The sequence below is a fragment of the Aythya marila genome, assembly GCF_965140915.1.
Source record: "Aythya marila genome assembly, chromosome: 2".
Taxonomy (NCBI): domain Eukaryota; kingdom Metazoa; phylum Chordata; class Aves; order Anseriformes; family Anatidae; genus Aythya; species Aythya marila.
In genome coordinates this window covers 152,156,921-152,173,777 of record NC_139043.1, presented here as the reverse complement: position 1 = coordinate 152,173,777, position 16,857 = coordinate 152,156,921, and the positions used below count along the sequence as shown (strand labels likewise).

The 16,857-nt window shown below is 41.1% G+C and overlaps 1 protein-coding gene across 1 annotated transcript in view; it reads left to right on the top strand.

The window, feature by feature from the left end:
• Window positions 1-13,141: 13,141 nt before the first annotated feature.
• COL22A1 (collagen type XXII alpha 1 chain) overlaps window positions 13,142-16,857 on the top strand; it is a gene marked incomplete at its 5' end in the record, with an annotated part of 198,133 nt that continues 194,417 nt past the window's right edge. The window contains one exon of the mRNA XM_082755403.1: window positions 13,142-13,232. Coding sequence (XP_082611529.1) covers window positions 13,142-13,232 — 91 coding nt within the window. The remainder of the gene's footprint in view (window positions 13,233-16,857) is intronic.

The window sequence follows — 16,857 nt, the reverse complement described above, 5'->3', positions numbered from 1 at the left end:
TTGGTGATAACATCGCAGCAGTGTGTGACAGAAGAATAAGCATTTCTGTTGCACTGCGTTGCAGTGATCTGTGCTCTGGCTTAAGATGGACATGGAAAATCTTGGTGCTGAGACTTGTATTCTAGCTTTTAACATTGGTCTTTGCCTTTTAATGTTTTCAACCTTACAGGAACTTCACCTGAAAAGCATACAATAATAGGAAAAACTCTGGTCTAATGGCTCTTCAGTAGCATTGCTGTGGATATAACTGAATGCTTTATAAAAGTGACAGATCAGCTTTTACAGCATATGAAAACAAAGCTTTCACCTGAAATCTAATAATATGCTAGGAAGGGTGTTGCTCTGTAGTTTCTTTTTGTGTTTGTGTGTGTGTGTTTTATGGTGGACTCTTCTTAATTAGCAAAGTCAGAGGCAAGCTAGACAAGCTGCTACACATGAGTAAATGAATCAATATGTCAAACTAAGGCAGTGGTGTGGAAAGAGAATAAGGGGCCATTGTCAGTGAGAAGAGACTCAGGAGTGGAGGAGCGGATGTACCGTGCAATTTTGTCTGACAAACACTTTTCCACTGACTTCAGAAGTGGAAGGTGTGTGTCGAGTATGAAGAATTGTAACATGCTTTTGATCTTTTCAGTGTTTCACACACCTCAGAGGGAAATAAAATTCTGTCTTCTCAAAGGGGAGAGCAAATGTGAAGTGCTAGGGTACTCCTGTCTCAGTGACTTGAGAGTCAGAGCTGGTGTTCATACACGTGGTAGCACCAGAGAGATGAGTTAAACCTACAGCAGTCTTCTGCTCAAATGGTTGTTTCGAAGAATAAAGGAAACCCAGCACTCTCTTCTGGTCTTACATAGCTATTTCAAGGGGGGAAAAAATCCCTTTCAACAGAAAAATGTCAAACATAACTACTGCACTGTATGATGCCAATCATATAGAGAAGACTATGCCATGGGAAGGTGTAGTTTATGTCAGACAAGCTGAGTATAATGGCTCTCCAAAGCCATTTGTATCCCAAGTAGTGTTGAAGATTTGTTGCTTTACTGCACTTGCAAATATAGCAAGGCAGAATTCTAACACAGCAAATGTTTCTCCAAATCTAACTGTTACTTGAACAAAGATTATTTCTTTTCCCATCCTCTTTATGGTATTTTAGGATTTACACCAGTTATTGCTTTAGTGTAATTCTCCTCGGATGTCAGATTTGCCTGAGAGATGTAAGTCTTTGTGCCGGCAAGGCGTTTCACTGGAAATGAAAGCCACAGTCCAGCAGTTCAGATTTAAGCATGCTGAATTTCAGAGAGAAAATTCCTTCCCAGAATTTGGGAGTCACCCCAGCAACTCGCATGCTGTGCATGCCAAGTGGAAGCAGTATGGGTGGGAGCTGAATGGGGAGTGGGATTGCATCGGAAGACCTGAAAGTTAGATGCATAAACAACGGCTGAAAAAATGTACTTTCTTAGGTAGCTTTAAAAGATGTTTTCTAGTAAAAACATAGTGAATGCAGTTGCTATAGCTACTGGGGGGGGATTGTTGAGAACTTCTTGAGATACTTGCAGTTTAGTTGTACACAAATGCATAATTTTTCTCACTCGGAGGGTTCAGCATCACCTTGCGTTTGGCTTCTCTCCTAAAGCATTTAAACTGCCACTGGTAAGCAGCAGCAGTGTTTAGAGCTTCTGAAGGGCATATAAAAAGCAAGGTGCTATGCTGATCTTGAGGAATCTTTTTATTTTTTCTCTCTTTATTGCGCAAGTAAAACACTGCTGATTTAGCTGAGCTGGTGTTTTATTTCATTTCTTATTTGCTCATCTGTTTGGGGTTCTTTTTAGGCTAAGGAATAACTATTGGCATTGTAGAGTTTTATGATCACTTTTGTAGGGAACATTTTGAAATTTTTGAATATTACCTGAGCCTAGCAACTCAAAACTAGGCCCCAAAAAACAAGTCAGGGTTTCAGATTAAAGTATGATGATTTAAGGATGCTGGAAACAGAAGATGAATGAATTCATTCTAGAGTTTCAGTATATCAGGTGATGGTAACTGATCACCTGAACAACTTTCTAGTTGTGGTGCAGGAATGTTTTGTCTCATAAATCAAGACTGAAAGCTCTCTAGAGCCAGAAAAGTACTGCCTCTTTTGTACAAGCTATAAATGAGGTACTGATATTTTAAGGATAATTTTGGACCCACGTTATGGAGGAGATCAGATTGCACATAATCTTCCTTTTTATCTGCTAAGATCTGTAAGTCAGAGTTGTCCTCTAAATTTGTTGACATAAATATGAAAAACAGTCATTCCTTAAATTAGGTCTTATGCATACCCATGGAAAACAAGAGTTATAACCTCAGTTTTCATCCAGTAAATAAGTCTGTCAGCCATGCTAACACAGAGAACAAAACAGCAAAACAAGGACAATCTCATATATATATATTTTAATTGAAATTAGAAGATATACTCAAAGTAAAGAGACAGCAACTTTATTTAACCTGTTACTCTTCAGAAAACAACTGCTTTGTTTATTTGTGTATGGGTAAATTTATGTGCATCTCTGCCCGTCATGATGGTGCATTAAATATTTTGCACTTGCCTTGATGTGAGAAGGAAAGCAATGAAAAACACTTGCTCTTTGCTTGGTGGGAAAGGAGATCTAGCGATAAAAAGACATAGAAAAGGTCAAGGAACTCAGTGCTTTATTTCACCTTTGTTTTTATTGGTGTGGTGTGTCCTCAGGTCCCCAGATCCTGGAGCCTACTTCCAGAGTCAGTGTGAGCATTTACATCAATTGAACATCAAGACTAACTTCATCCAGTTCAGTTTATCTGTACGGAAAAGTCAAACTGAAGTTTCACCCTTTAGGCAATTCAAGATTCTAGAAATGCCCTTTTAGGTCCTGTGTCCATAATGATTCACCCAGAAATTAGGCTAGGTCCTGAATGGGATGTTCTTAAGCAGTCTTTGTGTAAGTATACACGATATATAGTATAACAGTTCAAAATGGCATTGCTCTTTGAAGCTTCACTTTGTTCCTTTTACCCAAACCTGCTTTTGTAACACAATTTCATCATTCTGGAAGGGGTATCTGCTTAGAAATCTGTATGTGCTTCTTCTCCCCATTAGACAAAGTCTTTCTACTCAACTGTTTTCACCCTCTGCATCTGAACTGGCTAAAGTTTCCTATCGTTACTGTTAGTCTGTGAGTAGTTGCTGCTTTTGGCTGGCTTTATCTCACATTGACCACACAGACATCTGTTGATACATCAGCATCTAAATCTCAGCTGTTTATCTAGGCTCTGAGGAAGATAAGCAGCACTTCTTGTGTGTAGCTCACTTGTTTAACTCATCCTCCTCAGAAAGAGATAAAATCAATCTAGGTATGGATTTGTTTTCTTCTCCATGAGCTAGGAGGGGGACCCACCCTGAGTAGCTCAAGTATAACACATACAATGTTAGTTAAGACACCTAATATCTGAATTTAGATTAAATAAAACCAAGCCAAAGCTCTACAGTGTCTTAGGAGACAGTGTAGTGTGCGAGAGCTTCTTAAATGCATCTCTAAAGTCCAGAAAGCACAGATGTCATTTGATTTAAGTTCTAGAACTGCTGTTTAAATGTGTATTTCTTTTCCATTTCTGCATTTTTTCCTGTCCTTTCTCCTCTACCAAAGTTTCCAGTTCTACATTTTCTTTCCTTTTCCTGTTAGCAGCTGTATGTCCTGCTGTCTGATCCTGGCATCCTTGTTTTCAGTTGTCTCTGCTTTTACTGCTTTCCTGATGTCACCATCCAGCCCTTGGCCATCTGCACGAACTGGTATGAGAACAAAGCACAGGGATAACGGGATAGCATCATAAAAAGACCTGTATGTAAGGATCAGTACTCTGTTTCTGAGATAACAATTCAGTCTGCAAGCTTGTCATTAGTTTTGGATTAATGGGAACTTTAGAAACATTTGAGTCCTTATTCAGTTAAAGTATCCTTCCTCTAATCATCACATAAAATCTTTGATATCTGCTACAGCCTATCTAGCCTCTCTCTCTTCTTTTGAGGTATGAATTCATGATATTAAAATATGAAAAGGAAAGGGAATCATGTAATTTTTAGGTTTCTGGTCTTTGACACAGCTTGGTGTCATAGGTGTCTTGTAGTTAATTACAAGAATTTGAGATATGAAGAAATGAGAATGTTAAGAAGACCTGAGTTTGTTATTGTTCCATGTTTCATCCCCAAGCTTTATTTTTGTATAGCTGTCTTCCTTTCTGCTCTCTATTTCCTTCAAGAGAGTGACTGCTGCCATTTCTGAGACTTGTGAGAAGAATTAAAAGAAATGAAGCAGAGCGGAGGGGATCGGCTGCAATGAGAATTGAGGTGATTCAAAACCCTTCCAGTCAGTGTCAGGATTATTGACACTGACCCTTTGCTTGGAGCACAGACAGGCAGACAGAGCTTTTGTGCTGGGGTGGTAGATATTGACCTTTCTTATAAACTACTAAGAATCCTTCTGCAGCTGACACGTCCCTGGTGTGAGAGTTGTGTGTGAGCTGCGGAGCACAACTTTTGGTTTCTTACCCTTTCTGTAGAAGTGGCAGTAGTCATGAGAGCCCTTCATTGAGGAAAATTGGAGTAATTTGCACGCTTTCTCTGGCTACAGTTATTTTCTGTTTCATTTACAGCTTCCAGACCCTTATTTGCTATACTTCTTTTGACTTTTAACTTCTTCATTGGCATCCTGTTCTTACTCACAGCCCTAGAAACAGCAAAGCCAGGAAAAGGGACAGGAGTAGAGCTTTACTGCAGGTCTCCTGGCAGGATGATTCATGGGCAGCAATTTCCTCTCTGTTGCATTCAGAAACTGGGGGCAGGGAAGTATATTTTATCTCAGTCTCAGACTTAAGATCCTTGAAATTCTGCTTTTGCTTGAGTCTCATGTGCTCCCCTTACCTGCTAGTCCTGTGTTGATGGTGCTTACAATGTTGGGCAGAGATCCCAGCAGCATCACGGATCTGATTTTCAACTTGCCTTGACTCAAAGCTTGTGCTGCAATAAGGCTGTGCTTCTTAGTTCTCTCATTTCTCTTACTTTAAAGGAGCTTATTGTGACGGTGAAGGCATCTACAATGCAGACCCCTATGGTCAGAGAAGTTGCATTTTCCCTTTTCCTCCCATCCCTAGATCCTTTCATGAGAGAAACATTTTATGTTCAAGCCAAAAAAAAGTCTGGGTGACATTTAGGCACCTACTTCCAAGACTTTCAGTCTCAAATCCTCTGTACAGCACCAGGGATGTAAAGAATGGCCTTCTCCAGAATATGTGGTGGGAGAGGGTTGCCTGCAAGCTGCCAATTTCCTTGCCCATTCAGCTGTTCTTTTATTTTCTTTCTTTTAAAAGAGAGGTGGCAATGCTTGTTCTCTGTAGAGATGAGCCTGGAGATGCTCATCTGTGTGGATTTCAGGCAGTGGATCCCTCACAGGGGACGAGCGTTAAGTGAAAGCATCAGGGCAAGGCTGAGGATGTCACCCCCTTATCTGCACCTTCCCATGTGGTTCTGGGTATCTTCTGGTTTTATGGCCTTTGTTCAGAAATCTTTCACTTTTGTTGGTGTGGTGTTGTCCTCAGTAGAGTTCTGGGTTTCTTTACAGAGGCCAAAAACATGAAAATTAGGCAATGAAAAGGCTTTGCGATTGATCTCTTAATCAAATGTAGCCATCCTTTCTGTACACACCTTCAGAAAATTTGACGGCCATTAACATGTTGGAACAAGTGGAGGAGAGATTCACCCACATAGTGTGCGTAGGATACATGTATCCCTGTATTTGGGAAATTATCTGTCCTCAGTAAAAATGTTGGGAAGTGGGTGGTTGATGAGTGTGTGGTACATTTCAAATGACTGTGGACCTTTTATTAACCCTTGGAATGAGAAACAATTGGTATGAGCTTATTTCTGGAACTTTTAGGGATTCTGGTAATCCCTTTTCATGCCATTATCATAATGCATTGGGCAAGAAATCCAAAGCAATGCTTCCCTGGATGGGCCTCAGTAGGACTTCTGGGAGATACATTCACCACGCTCCTCCCTGTTAGAAAAATATGTTGCCTATTTTCCAGATTTAGGCTGTTATCCCATCCCAATTCCTGGCTCCAGCTCTGTTAGCTGACTATATAAAGCCATGACATATGGGTCTTTTTACTGACATAATCCTGTACTGTACTAAAAAAAAAATAATATATTAGGTTTCATTCCAGGAGCTGGAAGAACTTCCATGAGGATATAAAAAGCAGGAAATGGGCCCGGTATGAGTAGAGGACTCTCATATTGAATGGCCTCAAGGGGCTCAGTGTTAAAGGCTTCTTCCCAATAGTTAATGCGGGCTGGAACCGCTCTGTCTATGCCTGAAAGGAAACGGGGTTTGTGGGACTTGCCTCATGCAGGTTTTAGGGCTTAAGTCAATGGACTGGTGTCCTGTGACCCTAAAATAAATCAATGTTCTCCACACATATGGCAGTAAGGACAGTCAGAGCATGTTGTGCTGGGGATGTCTTGGGATTTTCTACTCCACTGAAAGTTTCTTCCATGGCTTGGGCTGTTAACTTCTTTGGATGTCATTTTGGTTTTTGACTCACTAACATCACTCCTTATTAATCTGGATAGCCTTTACACCAGTGGCTCTAAAATTAAATGTTTGAATTGGGCTCCTCTTTCCATGAGGATGCCAGTGAATAGTGTTGTCTATAATCCTAAATTGACAGTGTGCTTTGTATTACATGCAAGTGTTGGACTTTTCAGTTCTAGGATATGTGTGTACTGCAAACCCTGCTACGGTGACAATATGAGAGATGCTTCTGTGCTAAGTTTAAAAAAGTTGCCAAGGTAAATTTGGGGTTTTCGTAGCCAGTCCATAGAAAGATTTGATATACAAGAATACAGTTTAAATATGAAGTTACTTCCTCTGGACAAATCACTGGAAAGTTATACTTGGGGTTATTGCATCAAGGCTTTAGCCTGCAGACACTGTATGGCTACAGCAGGCAAAAATACATCGCAAAGTGCTTGAGCAGTACTTAGGGTATTTTAGAACTGCAGCAATTTGGCAGGCAACCAGTAATAGCTTGTTTTAAATCGTCTGTGGGGGATGCACTCACAAAGGATCAATTGGTGGGATAGACGATCTAAACGTGGGTTAAGGAGTCAGGAGCTGCCCAATTCCAGTTCTGACTTTCTCTCAGGTTTCCCTGCAAGAGCACATGCAATGCCACGGAGGTTAGAAGAACGTTTCTACAGCTGCAAAGTGGAGCATGCAGAAATTAGGAAATGCCCGTGCTGAGTTAATCCAGTCCCCTCTGGAGAATGTTGTCTGATCCTTTAAGACACTCAGTTACCCTTCTCTGTATGATATTTTTTCCCATCCAATTCCTGCCTTGTTCAGTCTCCTGGACAGACACCTGTCACTTAGCAAGCAGCTAGTTATTAATTTCCCCCTCCTGATTGTTCTGCATGCAATTTATTTGTTGCGTGATCAAACTTCTTTCCAAATGCAGCGATATTAATCATTCACGGGGCCTGGCAGTTCCAGCACCAAGTGCTTCAGAGCACCAAGAGAGTTCAGCTAAGGCAAAGAAACCGATGGGTTTGGAGGCTCTGCTGCTCTTCCCTCGGCGCCCCATTTCATCTCCTGTCAAACTGACAGATCTCTTTGGCTAGCATTCACGCCAACCATCTCAGTGCAAGCGATCTGCTTTTTGGGGAGCAGTTTAGGAGCTGATTTTGAGACGTGATATTGCAAAATTTGGGAAGAACCACCAGCTCCCACAGTCTAAGTACTTACAGCAGGTGTTGGGGACCTCATGGCTGGCATGGTTCATGAAAGTCCCCAACTAACCAGCTGTGGAGCTGCTGACAGTCTCCTCCCTGGTTTCACAGATTTTCCATCGGTTGTAGTTAAACAAAGTACCTCGGGAGTAACTGTGGTGTTAGCAGAGGATTTTCTGCTCTATTATTCATTTGGGTTTTGAAATAATGCGCGCTGAAATCAATGTCCCTGTTTTCATTAACTACACTTGGCTTTAGATCAGGCCTGGAAAGATGCATGTCTTCCAGAAATGCCATAAGATGATTTCTTGAAAAAGCATTGAACAAAGATATACGATGGCATGAGCTGACTGGGGGGGAGAAAGCCCCATCTCTCTTTTATATGGTGTGCTTCCTGCTCATATCAGCAATAATTTAGATAATTAAATTGCTTAGTTCAGGAGTTGGAAGAGACACGATCAACAAGCTGACTCTACTAGATGTCAGATGTATTAGTGTTCTTTTTTTTTTTCTTTATTTATTTTTTTTTTTGTTTGTGTGTGTGAAAAGCTGTATAATCGGACACTGTCTTTTCCACCCTAGGCTAACCTCTTCTTCAGAAGAGCATACTAAAGACATTTAAAATCACATTATGAATGCCAGCAGAGCTAGAACATTTATATGGTGTATGGTGATGTGCAGCAGCAGACAAATGGGTGAGATTAAGAAAATCAATATCAGCACCCCTAGAATTTAACAGTGAGATGCACAGGTTGGTGTCAGGATCTAGTAAACCATTTCCTCCAGTAAAAGCTCAGGTATGTTAATGAGCACACTTCAGTCCCCAGCTAGACATGCTTTTTACATTCAGACTTGAATCACTGCTCCTTGCACTGTCCCTGAAGGGTCTTTGAACTTTGGCTTGCATGAGGTACGAGCGGTTTTATTAGATCGCACTGCTGAAATGATTGCCTTAGTATTGACTCCAGGTTTTTTGTTTGTGTGTTTTTGTTTTTTGAGTTAATACAGTTTTGTGACGGACTCATTTGTATAAAGGATGAAGGATCAAATAAATCGGTCTGTTTGGTGTGTGTGTGTGTGTGTGTGTGTTTTTTCCCATCTCTGATTCACAAAGGTTTTTGTGTCGGTGACATGCCTCAAACCAGGACAGAAGAGCGGAGTCTGGGGGCTGAAGCAGGGAATATCTAGTACTTGTGCTTAAATCACACATCCTAGAAATGCTCTGAAGTTTTCTGCTCTGCCACATTCTTTGTATCTGTCCCTTCTTTTCATTTTTGCAGGATGCCATTTCTAAGCACACAGTTTTACTTGTATTCTTTAATACAAGTTTTCCCTCCTTGTCCCCTGAATTACAATGATGTGACAGCACTATCTGAGAAGTGGGGCTAGAACAAAGTCCCTCTATTGTCCCTTCTGCATCCAGCCCAGGTAGGACAAAACCAGGGAGAGCAGGACAGAAAACCCCATTGTCTTATTTGCAAAGAGCAGGGGCTTTGTTTTCCAAATGAACCCATGTCAGGATATTCTTTTATTTTGGTTCAAACAGGAAAAAACAAACAAACAAACAAACAAAAACACAAGAAAATGCAGCCCGGCTATGTTGTTTCGTTCTGAATGTGTATGGGATGCTTTGGATGCAGAGCCCTAGCTGTTCTCAGCTTCCGTGATGCTCAAGAAGATGAAGCAGCATCCCTTACAACACAGGAGTACAAGAGAAGCCCAACAATGAGCAAAAGAATAAAATATTTTTGAGAAGATCCAGTTCTCCTTCAGCTCCTTTCTTTCTTTCTTTCTTTCTTTCTTTCTTTCTTTCTTTCTTTCTTTCTTTCTTTCTTTCTTTCTTTCTTTCTTTCTTTCTTTCTTTCTTTCTTTCTTTCTTTCTTTCTTTCTTTCTTTCTTTCTTTCTTTCTTTCTTTCTTTCTTTCTTTCTTTCTTTCTTTCTTTCTTTCTTTCTTTCTTTCTTTCTTTCTTTCTTTCTTTCTTTCTTTCTTTCTTTCTTTCTTTCTTTTTCTTTTTTTTTTTTTTTTTTTTTTTTTTTTTCTCTCAGTGCTGCTTTTTATGACTGTACATTTCCCAAAGTGAGTTTACTTGCCACGGATGCTCACTGACCTAACTCTATACCACCCTCTGAAAAAGTTAAATGTTATGCAGAGCTTGTGTCTATCTTCTGCATATTGTTTGTTCAGCTGTGAGGCTGTATGAATAGCTTGGTATTATGCCTGTATTTTAAGCACAGGGAGCTCACTTTAACGTTTACCAGCATGCTTTTCAGCCCCGATGCCATTCCTACATCATATTTGCATGTAGCCAGAACTATTAATTTCTTTATTCCCTGGTAAACTATTAAAAATGGGACCTCGGGCACAGAGTTTGCAGTTTGGTAGCAAACTTGGACATAATAGGGTTTGTCAGGTCTTTTTGCAGTATCACTTAATACATGTAAATGTGTCACAAAGGGATCCCCTAGTGATTGCAAAATAAACAGAAAAAAGAGGTATTTTTAAAGGATGTAAATTGATTTATGCCACCTGAAGGAAAAATATTCCCAAGTGATAGGCTGAAGTAAATAGTAATAACAGAAAACCACGTTGCCCAACTGTAAACAGAGTCCCCTAAACATAATTTCTTATTCTTGGGTCACTCTGAAGCCTAGACTGTGCCAGTCTGGGCTCCTTTTCAACCCTTCCTCCTGGAATAGGATATAAACATTGATCAGATGCTGTGACCACAGACTGGGCTTTGTCTCATGGTGGTGAACTGAAATGGGAAGGAAACTGCTGTGGAAAACCTCTCACTAGAAATGCTTTATCTCCAACCTTTCTTCTAACACCCCCGAAGACTTCATTACTGGGATGTGAGTCTTGTTGATGTGGATGGGGCGCTTTCTTCTCCCTGAAACATCCATACATAAACCAGTTGCAAGTTAAGAGACTTGGTTCAATTCTCTGTGCTGTAAAAATGGATAAAATGATGTATTTTGGCCTGAATGCAAGAATAACACTGAACCACAAATGTGCATTAAAGCTACCACAGGTTATGATTCTAGATTTTAAGCAGATGTTCTGATTTGATTTGTGTTCCCCCTCTCCCCCTATTTTTAGTCCAAATGACTGCTCTGAGATACCTTTCAGCATTCAAAACACTGCAATGAACTCTTGAAGTATTTTAGCCTGGAGTGGGGATGAATGACTTCAAAACACAGCTCTCCAGTCCTTCTTTTGGGGCAGAAGTACGGGAAGCAAACCGTGCCCCCCAAGCTTTCCACGTTTGCTGTCTTCCGAGCCAGCCTCAGTTCATCCCGGCACCGTTCTGCTGAGTGACACCAGCTGCTGGTCTGCTCCATTTATCCTGGCCCCGTGTGGGTTAGCAGCTGGCAAAGGCTGTTTTTAATAATGTATTTATAAAACTTCACTGGTGTGCAAGCCCAGACACACAGAAATGACGTTTTGAGCTCCCGGTGCTGAGAGTGGAGAATGCCCCGTGGCAGATCTGGTTTCCCATCTCTCGCTGCCACCCCTAAGTGCCAGAAACCAATGTTTCCTGAGAAATACACAGGAGGAAAAACCTTGGGCTCCCATAAATATTTTAAATGGTGCTTGCCCCAATCCCTCCGCAGGCAGCTGCCCGATCAGTATTTCGGTAATGCATTTATTTAGAAGGAAATTCTAACTACTGTAGGGGACTGTGATATTTTAATGCCTTTTTTTTTTTATATTTTACCCTGCAATCTCTTCCAGGGAGCTCAGACCTGAGCACCTCACTGTCTCGCAGGGACACCATCTGGCAGAGGTGTAAACTACAGCACCTGCTTGTACCCTTTGGATTTTGGGATGCTGTTTGAATAAAATAGCGGACTTTTATTTATTTATTTATTTTTGATCCTTTCTTGAATTTATATTCCACTGCTGGCAGATGCTTCCTACTTTTTATTTGCGGAGTGCAGGATGTGTTAGGTGCATTGTTTTCTTCTTGTCTGTATATGATACAGATTTTTTAAAATCAAGAGGCCTGTATTTTGTCCTTGGAATAAGAATTTACAGCTATGTCTCAATGACTACAGAAGATTTTTCATTTTTTTGCTTCCTAAGCCAGAATGATGTGCAATTTATTTCTGAGAGACATGATAGAAATTGGCCCAACATTTGACTGATCAAGACTGTATTTGAACAGATGCTGACACCACCGTTCTTTTTGTCTATGATTCCCCCAAAACCCTATGGCTTTGAAAAGAAATAGCCTAGAATGCATAATCAGCCCTACAGCAATGATCTACAATATAGTTGGCTTCTGTACCCATCAACAGAAGGAAGCTGATGTGCATGTTAAAAGACAGAGGAAGCAGAAATTCCTTAAGAAAATGAACCAAGAAATGTGTGCACTAAGAAAGAAAAGATGGATTCAGGAGCTGGGAGAAACTTTTCCAAAATGATTCCTTAGGCAATAAGAGATACAGAGTGGAAACTGTTTCCCCTTGCATGTATGAAGCTCAGTCCATAAAATTGCAATGACTTTATGATCTTTATAGTAAAAATTAGCTTTTAAAAAGAGTAAATAAATAATTAAATATTGAAATAATATAAAAAGAGTTAGCTTAGTGTTAGAAAATGTAGCTAAATTTTAATTGCCTTGCTACAATGCCTGCTGATTTCCGTGGCTTCAGACAGGGTAAATTTGAACCAGTGACCTTAAACTGAAGGTGTTCCACCCGAGCTTTTGCAATTCTTATCTAAATAGTCGAAAGACTCGTTCTGAAGCTGCTGAGTTTAATACTATAGATATCAACCGAGAGCAGCAAGCAAATGCATGAAAACAGCCACGTGTTTTTAGTGCTCAGCATTTCTGGGGCTTGGGAACGGAGAGCAGCGATGGGTACAGTGGCAATGGGTTGTGTGTGATTTGCAGTGGGCTGTAACTCGGTTCCGCGTTTTGTTTCCCCTAACGATGAATGTGTGGGAGGGCTGGGTCAGGAATGGTTTCCACTCCAGTGCGTTGATTGTGTAGTTGGCAGTGGGCTCAATTAAAGTATAATAATCTGGTAATCTCTCTCCTTTTTTTTCTGTCCAGGCTGCTGCATGCTGAATAGAGCCAGTGAAAGGCTATAGCATTTGAAAAGTAGGTGAACTTCTTGCCTCTTTGTCTGAGTGGTTTGTGTCTGGTCAACAAAATGACAGGCGGAAGCGACAGCTCCCCAGAACGGTGCTCCCATGGCTTGCATCATTGCTTCTGTTTGTTTTTCTATGAGATAACACTTGCTCTTTATTTTCCTTGCTAGACTACAAATTGGATTTCTTGCGAGCTTCTCACCACAGTGAAAAGACAAGCTGATGTGAGGAAGGAGATATGTCTGTTATGGGAAGACACCGCGTACCCCATCTCCTGGTTCTTCTTACACTTGTGTTCGGTGGGGAGAGAACTGAGGCACAAAGAGCAGGTATGCAGCATCCCACTCCTGTTAAATAGCTGCTGGGGCTTTTATGTGGCTGAGATGCTATCATTGGTAGGAGGAAAACAATAAAAAAAATTAAAAAAAAAAAAAACAAGCAAGACATTTACTGCTGAAAAAACATAAAACAGACCTTAGGGATGGAGGTAACTCAGGGATCAAGGTTATGATTTAACTAGAGTTCCTGGTTCTGCTGCGGGCTTAGACAAGTTGGCTCAGCCACCCACAACAAAGGGAGAAGCGTGATGTTTGCTCATGGATATGCCTCATCCATGGAGACGGCATGGAGACCATTCCTTACGTTGTCTTCAGGGGGTTTCAGGTTAGACCTGGCTAATCTTCCTTCTGGCTGGCTTTCCTGGTGCACTAACCAGAGTCAAGGTACTCTACTCATTCTTCTGGCTCATGGTTCCTACTGTCTAGAATGGACCCTGACCTGGTTTTTGGCCTGTGCCAGTTAGCGCCTTCCCCCAAATGCCACTGAAGGGCAACCTGCTGTAGGTGGGCCTGCTTGAGCAGGGAGTTGGACCAGATCACCTCCAGAGGTCACTTCCAACCTCAGCCATTCTGCGATTCTGTAAATGAGGGTGGTGTGATTGAGAAGCTGTTCCTATGGGTTGTCTTCACAAGGACACATTATTTTTTGAGGGGAAATAGGAAGAGATATCTAGAAGTGCTAGAGATCAAGGGGAAAATACAATTGTAGACCTACTCTGCTTATTTGTTATGAAAGCCCAAAGGTTTATTTATTATCTTTTATTTATTTATATATGTTTGAGGTGGAGTCTTTCCGTCTCTTTTTCTAGCGAAGATGCTATTCTGTAACCTTGGCTAATTTATAGTAAAGAAAAGGAGTTTTTAGACTCTCTCTGGCTAGGGAATAGCTGCTTTACAGTGATGTTATGTGATCTATGTAAGGCTTTTTGTATCAAGTTTAACAGGAGTAAGTACTTAGTAACAAAATAATGTGGAATAGCATTTTTTTTTTTTGCTTGTGGATCGCTCAAAGGAAGGAAATGGTGGTACCATTTATATGTTCTTTCTGTGATTACTTTAAATAATTTGGGTCTTATGACTTGTTTGTGGACTATTTTTAATGGCAATATAGCAAAATGGTTGACTCAGTGTCTGAGCTGGTGAATACAACTCCTAGAATTATGTTTCCACAGAGCATTCCTGTAATTATAAAACTGAAAGTTCACTTTCTATGAATTATCTCCCATATTCCCTTAACATGAACTGTTTCTGCCAGTAAACAACATTATAATAGCATTCTTGGAAAACAATCAATTTTGTCCAGTAGTGGACATTACTGTGCTAAAAATGCAGATTAATATTTAGTAAAAGCTTTTCTGCAGCATTTAATCTCACTGCCATCAGGTCTGTAAGCAAAGAATCACTAACTTTAAGAAAATGATCCCGAAAGACCATCTTTTTCTTCCCTGCAATACTGCCTGAATAGGCATTGCTTTTTAAACTTCAAAACCACCTTGTTTTAAGGCTCATTGCCCTTGAACACAGATAGGATAGATTCTTTCTGTTGTGTTTGTTTTTAAACTGCAGCCACCTCACCTGCTGAGAGTCATTAAAATGAGCAACAGGAAGGTCTGTACCTTGTGGGCTTTATAGTTAAACCTTTATATTATTTAGTTAGTCTAATTTATTAAATATTCTTTTTTTTTTTTTTTTTTTTTTTTTTTTTTAAGCATCATAGATTAACATAGTGGTGTTTTTTTTGTTTTTTTTTTTGTTTTGTTTTTTTTTCATTTTGAAAGCAGAAATTTCTTGCTTAGCCTTTACTGTTATATCCTTTATATTTTACAAAGTGCAAGCAGAACTACACTTGGCAATCTAACCTATATACACGGATGTAATGTAATTGACATCCAATAATATAATTCCATATATTCCATCATCTTCATGCTATCGTTACCCTTGAGAGAATTGCTATTTTCCTCCTTGCAGCAATGTTCAGAAGGCTGCTCATGCTGCTGGTGTATCTATCCAGACCTTTCTTGCTCTGTGGTTAGAGAAAAGCATTCCCTCACTTACAAAATGCCATCACAGAACGTGATCTTGTGTGGACAGGTTGTTCCCAACATGAACCCAAACCCATACATATTAGTTTTTCCCTTAGATACTGGAGGAACAGCAGCACCTGGGTGAGCTCTCTGGAATATTCCTTGCAACAGAAATTAACACAGCAAGAGATGATGTTCATTTTCATCACCTGCAACATTCTGGGACCTTTATAGGCTTGAGAGTTGGGCCTGTGTCATCTTCGTAACGTTCAACAAGGCCAAGTGCAAGGTCCTGCATCTGAGTTGGGACAATCCCAAGTACAGATACAGGCTGGGTGGAGAATGGATTGAAAGGAGCCCTGTCGAGAAGAACCTGTGGGTGTTGGTTGATGAGAAGCTCAATAAGAGCTGGCAATGTGCACTTGCAGCCCAGAAAGTCAACTGTATCCTGGGCTGCATCAAAAGCATCATGGCCAGAAGGGCAAGGGAGGTGATTGTCCCTCTCTGTTCTGCTCTTGTGAGACCCCACCTGGAGCTCTGTGTTCAGCTCTGCGGTCCCCAGCACCAGAAGGACATGGACCTGTTAGAAAGAGTCCAGGGGAGGGCCACAAAGATGATTAAGGGCTGGAGCACCTCTCCTGTGAGGACAGGCTGAGGGAATTGGGGTTGTTCAGCCTGGAGAAGAGAAGGCTCTGAGTAGACCTTACAGCGGTTTTTCAGTGCCTAAAGGGGGGCTACAGGAAAGCTGGGGAGGGACTCTTTGTCAGAGGGTATATGGACAGAACAAGGGGAATGGCTTTAAACTAAGAAATAATAGATTTAGACTAAATGTTCAGAATAAATTCTTCATTCAGAGGGTGGTGAGGCACTGGCACAGGCTGCCAAGAGAAGCTGTGGATGTCCCATCCCTGGAGGTGTTCAAGGCCAGGCTTGATGGGGCTTTGGGCAACCTGGTCTGGTGGGAGGTGTCCCTGCCCATGGCAGGGGTGTTGGAAATGGATTAGCTTTGTGGTCCCTTCCAACACAAACCATTCTCTCATTCTGTGAGGTCTGAAAACAGCAGCTGGGGTCAGCCACTCTCCAGGCATGTCCACAGAGGTGAGGCAGGTTTGAAGTGAAGCTGGGAAATCAGTCAGTGGCTAAGGCAAGGACCAAGGGTGACAACTTTACCTTAAAAGCAGCTTGCAGAGGAAGGAGAGGCAAATGTTTCTTGAATGCTCCTAGAAGAGCTTCCTGAGGAGTTCACCCAAGGCCATGGATCCGTGATAGCCAAGCCCCACAGAATAACCATGCTCTCAGGGCCCTGGCAAGGATTTCAAAACTTCCACAGTGAATTTTTCAAGCATTTCCTGTTGTTGTGCTTTGGTTCACGTTAGTGAGCAGCCCTGTATTAATTTCCTATGAAACTGAGCTGTGAGATGCACTTCAGATGCACATGTAATGTATCTTAGTCACTGATGTGCATTTAATTGCTGGAACTTGGCTGGAACTAGTCTGATGTGAAAACACACAAACTGTAGAGCAAGAATGACTGGAATCACATATTTTCACCACTACTCCCAGATTTTCTGACCAAAGGAAGTAGGTTGGTT